Source organism: Balaenoptera acutorostrata, chromosome 5, assembly GCF_949987535.1.
Source record: "Balaenoptera acutorostrata chromosome 5, mBalAcu1.1, whole genome shotgun sequence".
NCBI classification, from domain to species: Eukaryota; Metazoa; Chordata; class Mammalia; order Artiodactyla; family Balaenopteridae; genus Balaenoptera; species Balaenoptera acutorostrata.
The window spans coordinates 36,822,079-36,834,123 of NC_080068.1; the positions used below are offsets into that span (position 1 = coordinate 36,822,079).

The 12,045-nt window shown below is 39.3% G+C and overlaps 1 protein-coding gene across 1 annotated transcript; it reads right to left on the reverse strand.

Annotated features, from left to right (window-relative positions):
* Nucleotides 1-449: 449 nt before the first annotated feature.
* On the reverse strand, nt 450-8,399 carry FGA (fibrinogen alpha chain). Its single transcript, XM_007176702.3, has 6 exons — nt 8,284-8,399; nt 6,266-6,391; nt 5,290-5,473; nt 4,054-4,199; nt 2,120-3,467; nt 450-1,366 (listed from the first exon to the last, which is right to left on the reverse strand). The coding sequence occupies exons 1-6, from the start codon at nt 8,335-8,337 to the stop codon at nt 657-659; spliced, it is 2,568 nt and encodes an 855-aa protein (XP_007176764.2). The 5' UTR covers nt 8,338-8,399; the 3' UTR covers nt 450-656.
* Between the last annotated feature and the right edge of the window lie 3,646 nt (nt 8,400-12,045).

The window sequence follows — 12,045 nt, forward strand, 5'->3', positions numbered from 1 at the left end:
CTTTTTTTTCCGTGTATTTTTCTGCAAGAAATTGGTTAGACTCTGGGGAAAAAATTCGATGTGCATTATGGTCTTCATTGGAAGACTTAAGAAGTAGATAGATCTCTATTTCTGTTAGGACAGAATGCTTCTCCTGCCTTGCTGGATTTGCTTGCCAACAGAAGAAATGAATGTACTTAGTAACTTGTAAATTCCTATACAAAGCCCAGCCAGTGTTCAGTTCAATGATTCATAACTTAAGATATTGGTTTAAAACCGTTCAAGTAGAATGGATGAAATTACTTTTTTACTTTACAATGACCCCATGACTTTGGGTGGTGTGGGAAATGGAGACGTTCTCAGAAAGCCACTCTAAGTGTTGCAGAGAGGACCTTCCACTCAACTCCCCCTTCCTGATGTACCGAGTGTCCCTTGGTGCATTTTAATAAAAATTTTAAAACCCACAGAGCTATTTTAAAGCTTAAAAATTCATATAACTTTATTTTTTAAAGCACTAATATGTCTCAGTTACATTTAGGTACAGTACAAAGAATAATAAAATAGCACCCGAGAATTTTTAGTAGGCTATAAAGAATCTCGACTCCTATCTCTTCCTTATTTTTTTCTCCTCTTCACTAAACACAGAAACAGAGTGCTCTCACTGCCACTCCTTCAGCCTATTGTGTCCCAAAGGGCCGGATTTTCATGCGAACAGCCCTGAGGGAATAATCGGCACCTCTGAAGGGGACCCAGACCACTCCATTCTCAATCTCATAGGGACTGTTGTCCCTGGGGTCATAGGAGCCCCCAGGGTAGTAGATGCCATTGAGATTGGCTGCTTGGCAGTTGTTGTACCACCAGCCTCCTCCGTAGACTTCGGCACAGTTGTCTTCCCACTTGTCTGCATCCCTGTCGAAGGTGCTGAAGCGCATGCCAGCATGAGAAGTGTACTCTGTCCCTTCCTCTACAGAACCCTCAATCAGAGCATCACCTGCCGTGCCCTCATAGGAGGAGACCTGCAGGGCATAGCCTTCTGCCTCAGAGCCTACCCTCCAGTGATATTCTGCATAAGCCCCTTTCCCAGCCCAGTCTTCTAATTCAACCCGAAGGATGGAGCCTCTCAGGGTTAGTAAGTGGAGGTATTCATTGCCTAGCCAGAATTCTCCTTCTCCCTTGTCATTTAGGCTGCCGAAACCTTTCTTGTAGTCTTGCCAGGTCCGGTTAAAATTCAGTGAGCCATCCATTCTTTGCTGGATCAAAAGCCATCCTCCCAAACTGGTCTCTTGATCACAATAAACAGAAAAAATCTTACTGGATCCCGGTAGCTTGATATTGAAAATGCCACTTTGGGCACCTGAAGGATGTGTTTGGAGGGCATCATAACAGTCTAAAAAAAAAAATTAAGCTGGTTGGAAGAACTTACTCTCATTTAACTTTACAAAGTTAAATGGCCCAGATTAAATGAAGGCAGATACTGGCTTTCTTTCCCTCCCTCCCTCCCTCCCTCCCTTCCTTCCTTCCTTCCTTCATTCTTGCATTCCTTCCTTCCCTTTATAGAGAAAGGATGTACTTACACTGGAATGGAACTTATGCAAGTAAGTAGCATTTTATTTACACATTGCAAGGGGGATTTTTCTCAATGAATTTGGAATTTCACTTGCACATACTGATTAATGGCAAGTAACCAGCAAAGATATATAAGCATCATTTAATACTAATATCACTTGTTTTTAACCTGATCTCAATGTCAACTGAGACATACACTAAAAATATGAATAATCAGTTGAGTGACAATTTCCAATGGCACACATTTTGAATGGTAAAAGAATTTGGTTAAACAAATTTAAAATTGAGTTCCGGAGGGATTCATTCATTCATTCATTTAACATGTATTTATTGAGTGCTGACTCCACACTGCTAGGCATTTGGGAATACAGAGATGAACATGATAGACAAAAAGTCCCTGCCCCCATGGAACTTACAGTCTAGCACAAAAAAATAAGCAAAAACCTGTAATTTCAGTAAAGCGTGATAGAGGGCTAAGAAAGAAGTAAAAGGTGCTATGGGAGATACATTGTAGGAGTAATGAACTTAGTCTAGGGGGTCACGGAAGGCTTCCCCAAAGGAGAAGTGCGGATACCTCTGGCAGGGCGAGTTTTAGCATGGCCTCTCTTGGTGGCATGTGCTCCTTTGAAGCCAAGATCCTCTTCACTTCCGGCCTCATCTGCCATTTTATAGCCCTTGCTTTCAAACGTGGAGCCTCCTCTCTTGATAGTCATGCTACTGCTTGCAAACTCTTTGCCATGACTTGAAGTTTTACTACTGGAAGAGACCTCAGGTATGCCGGGGTGGTGAGAGCCGATATCCCCTAAGTCTGAGCCCATAGAATGGATCTTACTGTCAAGCTCTTTTAACGTAGAGGAGAAAAAACCATCATTGTGCCTACGAAAGAAATCATCTAGGCTACCCTTGTCAGGCAAGTGCAAGTCCAAATCTGTGTCACTACAGTCAGAACCATCTTCAGAGTTTACCACTTCTTTGGTTGTTTCTGTGTGACCATCGGCATGTGTAACAGTCCTTGTGATGATTTTAGAGCATGAACGACGAGTGGTGGTTGTGCGACCAGAAGTGACCTTCTCACTACCAATCAGAAGCTCTTTATCTCCTTTAGCAGTGACCAGTTTACCTGTGTGGAGCTCTTTCTTTGTCCCTGGACTTACATTTCCTGACACCTCTTCAAATGTGCCCCAGGGCACATCTGGGTTGGAAGGCTTGATGTTCCCATGCCCTGAGCTATCTGGCTTAAAACTTGCAGACACAGAACTTCCAGAGCCCCAAGTGCCAAAACCTCCGAACTCAGGATGGCCAGTGTTCCAAGTGCCAGCACTTCCGGGCTCAGGATGGCCAGTGTTCCAAGTGCCAGCACTTCCGGGCTCAGGGCGTCCAGTGTTCCAAGTGCCAGCACTTCCGGGCTCAGGATGGCCAGTGTTCCAAGTGCCAGCGCTTCCAGGATCAGGGTGTCCAGTGTTCCAAGTGCCAGCGCTTCCGGGATCAGGATGGCCAGTGTTCCAAGTGCCAGCACCTCCAGCTCCATAGATCCCAGGATTCACGTTTCCAATACTACCAGTTCCAGGCTTCCTGGGGCTTTCTGGTATTGATCCTGTTCCATGAGATGCAGAATCTCCTCTGGCATGCCCATCTCCACCAAACCTCTCTAACTCCATTTTCATCTGCTGCATTTCCAGCAGTGCCTTCCACTCTGGAGGGGCCTCCTGAAGCTGGCTCTTGAACTCTCTGGTAATCGGGCCTGGAACTGGCCTCATTTTTATCAGTGGTAAATATTGACTGTCTCTGGAGGGAAGTAAGTCTATGGCAATAACCTGTTCAAGTTGCTTCTGCTGATCTTTATAGTCCTCCAGATCTACTTTATGTTCTAAAGCCCTACTGCATGACCCTTTGCAAGATCGGATCTTAATATCAATGTCCACCTAGAGGGGGAGGGGAAGATAAAGAAAAAAGGTAGCTATAATAAACTAGGTCTATTGAGTTCTTAGTAGTTAATTTATTTTTTGGAAACTGGTTTCATTTCTTTGACTTGGAGACCTACCAACCAATACTTCATTTATGTAGTATCCTCAGTGAAAGAGAGGTTGGGTATTCTAAGGCTGGCCAGGATAAGCAATAGAAACATCTGGATTTATCTTAGAATAGATCAAGAGCAAAGTGCTATTCCCTCTGAAAGGAGACACTGATGATGTGATCCTCTGTGAGACTGAGGCTGAAGACTCAGAGACACAGTGATGTCAGGGACAAGCAGGGGCTGGAATAAGATGCAAGGACTCAGTATTTGCTTTTGAAACTTACCATTTTATGTGCCCTTGGAAATTTTACTTAATAGCACTGAGTTTTTTTCTTCATCTGTAGAGTGGGGGAAATAATACTTACTTTGTAGGTAGACGATGGCTATAACACATTGCTTTACATAGAGTAGGCATTTAATGAATGACTATTGCCTTCCTTTCCCTGCTATTCAAAAACAAAGAAATCTGGGGTCAGAGCCACATAATTACTCACCTCCAGTCGTTTCATATCTATCAGCTGATCCCTGACATTTTTCTGCAGAAGGTGGATATGCTGTACTTGTTCTATAACTTTGCGCTTCAGGATCTCAATTCTCCTTCTCAGATCTTCTGACACTTGGCTAAATGTATTTTCATTGTCTGAAATGGCAAGTATGGGTACTGAAGTAGCTGCTGAGTGATTTGTTTGTAATTGCCAGCAAAAGAAGGGAATTTGCTTATGGATATTCCCCATTTTACTTCTATAATAGTTTGGACATTTAATTTGGGATTTCTAAATCTATTAGGCATTTGATATTTGGACAATATCCTGCAGTCATCCATGGATATCAATTAAGATGCCTTATTAGTAACCCAAATAAATGCAGAAGACAGAAACTCTTTGAAATTTTAAGGGCATAATTGAGATAAAATAATCAGTTTGATTACATTCCAATTATTTCATTATATCCTTAATCAAGGGACGTGAATATATTCTTGGATTTTCTTACTGAAAAGGTTTTCTTCACAGTTATAGATTTGAATTTGTTCCTAAGGTTTTTTTTTAGGACAACAGGATCATGCACTTGCCAGTTGCTCTTTCACCATCAACTTTAAATTAGCCAAGTGCCTCCCAAGGATATAAAGAGTCAAGGCAAGGTTTCAGGAGCTGAGGCCTTACTAAACTCACTGCCCATGCCCAGAGTGAGTCCAGGTTTCCTAGTCCTAATGAGACTTAGTCCTAGGCCAATGAGAAAGAGACAACATGGCTCTATATTTTAAATTAAACAAAACAAAACAAAGCAAAACACTTCATAATAAGCACGGTGGAGTCTGTGGGTTGTACTCCCAGCCCCACCACATGATAGCTTTGCACCTTTGAGCAAGTCCCCTGACCTCTCAGTTTCCTCCTTTGTTAGAAAGAAACAGAAGTATCTACTCAAAAGGTAGGGCTCACCTTATTTTCCATGTATATTCTTTAAAAAGAACACACTTAAATTCTAATCTTTAGTCCAAAATGCTGCCTTACTTTGTGACCTTAAAGCAATTCTAAACTAACCTCCTTTATGTGATAAAAATAACATAAACAAGCCCCTTCCTTAAAATTCAGGGATATCATAAACGTATATTTTTCTACATAAAGTACTTTGGAATAAAATCACAGTTGTAATAAGGAGACATCATATCTACTTCTGATTTTTGTTGTTTTTGTTGTGTGCTATAAAGTCAAAGAACTAACTGTAATACTTACTCTTAGAATTGGCAAAATCCCCTCTCAAAATATCCATTATATTCCTGGTCAATGTGTTAGAGTCCTTATTGTTCTTCTGATAATCAAATAGTGAATTTTTTAGTTTATTTATTCTGTTTGTAAAATCTTGATTGACTTCATCAATCAATCCTTTCATCCTGCAGCCAGAAGGGCATTTGTAGTTCTGGAATGAAGAGGAAAAATTACATTAAGAGTCTATCTCTTGGGAACAGACTTATGGGTGCCAAGCAGGAGGGAGGGTGGGGGGGGAGGATCGGGAGTTTGGGATTAGCAGATGCAAGATAGTATATGTAGAATGGATAAACAGCAAGGTCCTACTGTATAGCCCAGGGAACTATATTCAGTATCCTGGGATAAAGTATAATGGAAAAGGATATGAAAAAGAATATATATATATATATATATATAAAACTGAGTCACTTTACTATACACTAGAAATTAACACAACATTGTAAATCAACTATACTTCAATAAAATTTTAAAAAATAAAATTAATAAAAGAGTCTATCTCTCTGATCCAGTATAAATTTGAAGGTTTCTATGAACCCCCACTGCTCCCCTCCCCAGTGTCTTCAGGTCATCTCTTGACCTAAACGTAGTTTAAGAGGGCTAGTCAGAGATCTTAAAGAAATTCTGGAATGGGGGTCCACTTAACCATAAATTAGAACCCATGAAATCCAGAGGTCATAATAGTCAGGTTCCTAGTATTTGCCTGAACATACAACTAAAATCCAATCTGTTAATCCCACCAATGACCCAGTGTCTCAGAGGTAATTTAAACAGTGCTCTCAGGACTAAGTTCCTTTCCATCTGTCTTCTTTAATTTGATATGTAAGGAGCTATTAGATTATTTCCCACTGGACAAGTTTTCTGTGACCTAAAGTGTCAGCCTGTGTGCGCTGCCAGCAGCACAGGAAAGGACTGTCCTGCTCTACTCCCTGTGCCCACGGCTCACCCAGTCTTCATCAGAGCAGAAGGGCCAGTTCGACTCTTTGCAGGCAGACTGCTCTTTTTCCACAAGCCTTGGGCCACGCACACCTCCTCCTTCAGCGATAAATTCACCTTCACTGGGATCTGCCGCCTTTAAGGATTCATAAACACACAAAAGAGAGGTCTTTAAGCAGATAAGGAGGAGAAGCTGGCATGCCTGTAAATCCCAAGCAAGGGATCCAAGGGGCTCTGCAAGCTTCAGGTTTCTTATCTTTGGAATGAAAATCCTAATGCCTATTTTGTGGAGTTGTGAGACTGAAGGAGATGACTGTACAAATCTCAACTGTGTTCTACACTAAACAAGCATTTAATAAATGTTAGGAGTTGTAAAGGATCCATTATAAAAGGAAGATTATTTGAATCAACAAGCTTAGTTAAAAATTACCTCTACATTTTCATTCATGTCTGGAGATAGAAAAATAATGGAAAAACTCAGAGTTCTTTCTCCTCTAACTCCTGTTTTAGTAGGAAAAAACCTACACCATCTTAGCTTCAGGTCTGTCTCTCCTTCAAGTATCCACCACAATGACCTTATGGGTCTATAATTTGAGCAAGTATATACAAGGACACAAATGTAGCCAATTCAGACTCAGAAATGCTTTTTGGGTTACTCACATAATAATTTCTTTTTATTTGAAATGAAAAAAAGTACACTGAGAGCAAAAAAAAAAAAAATGGTCCATGACTGATACTTTTTTTGGAACACCTTATAATTAGAAATACAGATTTTTTTAAAAAATTTCCGTTGTGATCAAGTGAAATAGGATATACAGATATTCTTCCAGCAAGATGTTATATCCTAAGAAATCAATGTTGGTTTTAGGTTTTAGCTATTTTTATTTTGTACCACCAAGTTACAAGGATTTTTATGACTATCAATCTCAGTGGTTTATTCTTATTAGTTAACATTTTCTGTCTCATTCAAAAAAATACCCCAATAATAGTAATATTAACTCAAGCAATCAAGAACAACTTATTTAAATGAACAAGTACAATCTTTTCATCTAAGAAATAAAATCATAAATCAAACATACATTGGAAAAAATGGCACAAAAATAAAAACAGGCAAAAATTAAATATTTATACCAATAAGGGAGAAATAAATGAAACATGCATTATGCAAAGTATAACTTTAACAAATGATATTAGTCTTGTTTCCCATAAAAATGTTTACTTATTATTTGTATAAGGGAGAAAATTATGTTAGAAACACTCTTTAGTTTCTTCTGCTCTGGTATTAGGGTTTATGAGCAATAAAGGAAAAGAAATAAAATGGAATAATTCACAGTCTGGAAGTAACTGAGATTTTGGAACATATTTACCAAGTTTTTATAAGATAGAAGTTGAAAAATCTTGTTGAATGAAGTTTCTCTTCTTTTGCATAGGTTTCTGGAGTCAAACTTTAGAAATTATTGCAATATTTGTAATATCTTAAAAGAATACAATTGCTTCCAAAAAACATATTGCCTATCAATTTATCTCTTCCAATTTTGCTATGTAATATGTTTTCAAAGATAACTGATTTGCTTTTTATTTGTCTTAAAGAAACACAAACACAACCTTTCAGAAAAGCTACATTAAACCACTGTTCTGCTTATTATGGACAAATAGCAATAAAATAATAACTAGGTTAAAAATTCTTATCATAAGAATGTTCTGTTCTGTTAACTAGCAATCCCAAGTCTTTACAGCAACAAAGATGGCAAAAATTTCTTCTCTGACAAAATCCAATGTAAGACCAAGCTATAGGTGTTGAAGATTCCCCTGTGAATTTATATACTTTGGTCCTGCTAAGTCTCCCTCTGAGGGTGATATTACCCTGTATTCTTGAGGTGTCAAGCCCATCTAGGGACTTGCCTCCACTGGCTACAGCTTATAAAGCTAATAGTGTGTGAGGACGTACACAGGGCTGACTCAGACCTGCAAGCTCTTTGTGGAGTAAACACCAGAGAGAAAGAGAAGAGGAAATAAAGAAGGCCATACCTGAACTGCACCCATCACACTCAGGACCAGGCAGAGGACCCTCACAGAAACCATCTCTGCCGTGGGTGGGGCTGGCTCAAGAGGAGCACTCCAGCTGAAAGAAAGGAGGACTGCCTTCACGCCGAGTTCCCATCCCATTTAAGTCTGCAAGAGGTCTGATTAATCATTATCTTTGTCCCGTTGAGACAGTCAACATGCACCCTGCATCTCTTGCTCCTTCTGTAAAGTTGTTGTCCCAGAAGTTCTTGCTCAATTCCCTAAGCTTGTTTGCTTCAGATAAGCTGTTGCAAAGGTAGCCCAGTTCGTGGAAGATCCCACATTCCAGTAACAGGCTGATTTTGGGAACGCAAAGGGGAACATGGGAGGACCTATCTCTACTCGAGTACTTGAAAGAATATAGAGGGTGGTGGAGGCAGGCTAGCTGTAGCCCACCCGCAGAGATCTGACAACTGAGATTTCACTTTATGCAGGAATTATGGTTGGTTGATCTGACTTTTGACTGACTGTGGTGATGAGCTGAGCCTGAAGGCCTTCAGTAAGCTTCCTCTATCCAGAATGGTTAAAACAAGCAGCTCCAGGAGCCAAACATCCTAGGTTCATACTCCCAGCTACACCATTTCCCAGCTCTGCTTTTGGACAAATTACTTTACCTCTTTATACCCCAGATTCCTCATTTTTAAAATGGGGATACTAATAACCTATCACACATGTTTTTATGAAGAATAAATGAGTTAATCCTTGTAAAGCCCTGAGATTGCCACATATCCAAAGGTACAGAAACTGGAAAGAAAGAGCATTTTCATGGCACTTTATGTTCTCCAATAACAATTATTATTTCTTTCCAGTTTCTGTACCTTTGGACAAGCTAATTTATTTTCCCTGATCTTCATCTCCATATCAAATTTTCTTGTCTAAGAGTTGACAGATTTAGCAAATAAAAAACCAGTTAAATTTGAATGTTAAATTTGAATGTCAGATAAACAGCAAATATATTTTAGTGTAAGTTTGTCCCGTGCAATATTCAGACCTATTCATACTAAAAATGTGTTGCTGTTGTTTATCTGAAATGCATATTTAACTGGGCATCCTGTAATATGTCTGCCAATCCTACCTTGTCTCAAATGCTGCTTCCTATGTGAAGCCAATCCTGATCATAGTATAACAGCCAAAATTTATTGAGTGTTTACTAAGTGCTGGGGACTTTGCTGGACACTTTACATAGTACCTGATTTCATGTCTCCAATTGAAAGCAATCTCTTGTTCTTTCATACTTCCTTAGACTATGTACCACTCATGACATTTATTACTGCAGGAACATTGTCCATCTCTTCCACTAGATCATAAACTTGAGAACTGACATATTTTAATGGTCTTTATATTCTCCCCAAAAGGTGTGAGGCTTCATTGAGCAAGAAAGCATGAGCGGGTTACACTGTTATGAAATTGAGCCCTGTCTCAGGGCTCTGTGGGAATGTGAAGCTTGCTGTAAATGGGTGAGAGCCTGGTACAAGGCAGCACCCTCCTACACTGCTTGCTCCATGGAAGGTTCTTTGTCTGATCAAGCTCACCTCTGATGTGGCTTTTTTGAAGCAGCTTCGGAGCTCAGAGAGAACCCTAGAGTCTTATCCAGGTTATGAAGGGCAATGACTCCATGGAAAGCTGGGTTACATTTGTCCACAGTGGTTGAACTAGCAAAATGCCAGGAATGTATAGGATCTGAGACTGACTTCCCCAGATGTTTTCCTCTGCCCACAGGAAGTGCCTTTCTTAGGGGTAAACATGGTATATGGAAGAAGTTCCCAGACAGTAATCTGGTGAGCTTCAGGTGACTTGGTTGGACATAATCTGATTAAAAGTAAGTTAACAGAAACCAGTGTGACTGAATGCCAGCACTCTGGTGCCATGTCTGGGCTTTTCCAAGGTACCACCTGTGGCACGATCCTTGCTGTTCCATGGCTCCTTCAAGTATCTGCATGTCTCACTCCCTTACTTCATCCAGGGTTCTGCTCAGATAGCACCTCTTCAGAAATGCCTCCTTTGACCACCCTACCTGAAGGCAGCCACCCTCACATGCTATTCTTTTAACCTGAGTTGGTTTTCACTCATTTTACTTTATCACTACTGGACAGTATACATGGGAAAGTATTTGTTTATTTTTTGTCTCTTCCACACTAAGTTTCCTGAAGCCGAGGCACACTGTCTAGTACAATGCCAGGCATAGGGTAAGTACCAGTAAGTATTTGTTGGAGTGATAGAAGGCTGTCACAGTGGCAGCACAGTGTGGTGGAAGGACAGTGGGCTTTGTAGAGAGTGAGATCTGCATCCTAGCTGAGTGACATGGACAAACAAAATTCTCTGAACCAGCTTGCTTATCTGTAAGATAGAGATGACAATAATTATCTTGCAGTGTAGAGATGACAATATTTATCTTGCAGTGTTGTTGTGAGGATTACATAAAATGTGAGGCTATATAACATGTTCGATATACACATTACAAGCTCCAGAAATGGTCCCTAGAATATTCCAATGCCCCTAAATTGAAAGTTCCTATGTTATCTCTCCAGTGCCACAATTCCCTAACCAGGCACCTTTGGGGCTCTCTTTGGGCCTAGCACTGCAGGAATGAGCACCAGGCTGGGCTCTTTACCTCACAAGCAAGCCTTATTATCAGCTATGGAGAAGTAGGTTTTGTTTAGACAGAAAGCCATGCAGGTGAATAGGCAACAAATAATGCAAGGAATATCATTTTTTTATTGAGGTATAGTTGATGAACAATATTATATAAGTTTCAGGTATACAACATAGTGATTCACAATTTTTAAAGATTATAGTTCATTTACACTTATTATAAAATATTGGCTATATTCCTGTGTTGTACAATATATAGGAGTATCATTGTTTAAAATCATGTGACAATAAGGATAACTTTACAAGTGTAAAAGTGGGAAAAAAATTAAGAAATTTCCAGTTTCTTAGACCAAAACCACTGTGTATTGCATTTTTCCCACAGATGACTATATCCTATTTTCCTTAGCTCTAATGAGAGGAATGTTTCATTCATTTATCCTTTGAAATTAATATAATTTCTCACAAATTATAAGTATTTAAACTCAGGGATTCACATATTTGTTATGCCATCACATTGGGCAGCACTGGAATAGATTTTATTTGTATGATGTATAATGTATGTAAAAAGATTAGAAATTCTATAGCTGTCATTATGTTTCACTTTTAAACTGTATCTACGCACCAAAATTTATACATGAGAGTAAAATACATAGCCAGTCATTTAAATATTTGCCACTGTGTAAACATAACTTTAAAATACAAGCAAAACAAAATAAAATAAAACAACCCTCAGCTTTCTTTTGAATGGGGTATTTGTCTTTCTGGGGGCTACATCCCAGGAAAGTAAAAGAACATCCCTTTCTTTACCAATTTATTTTAAATGTATTGAATTCTGAGGCCAGTTCACTTACTTATTCATTGGTTTGAATATAACAAACATTTATTGTATGTCTACTATTTGTCAGTCCTGCATGCCATGTTCTTGAGATAGAAAGGCAAATAATGTATAGCCTTGTACGTTCAAGTTGCTTACAGTTGCGGAGCAAATAAATACATGTGCAGCTAAGAAGTTAAACCATATAAAATTGCCATTTTTGTAGATCAAAATGATGAATGTCTGCAATTTCATATGGTTTAATCTGATCTAAAACAATGAAAAAAATTCTGTGAGGTAAGTTCAAGGTACTTTTAGAG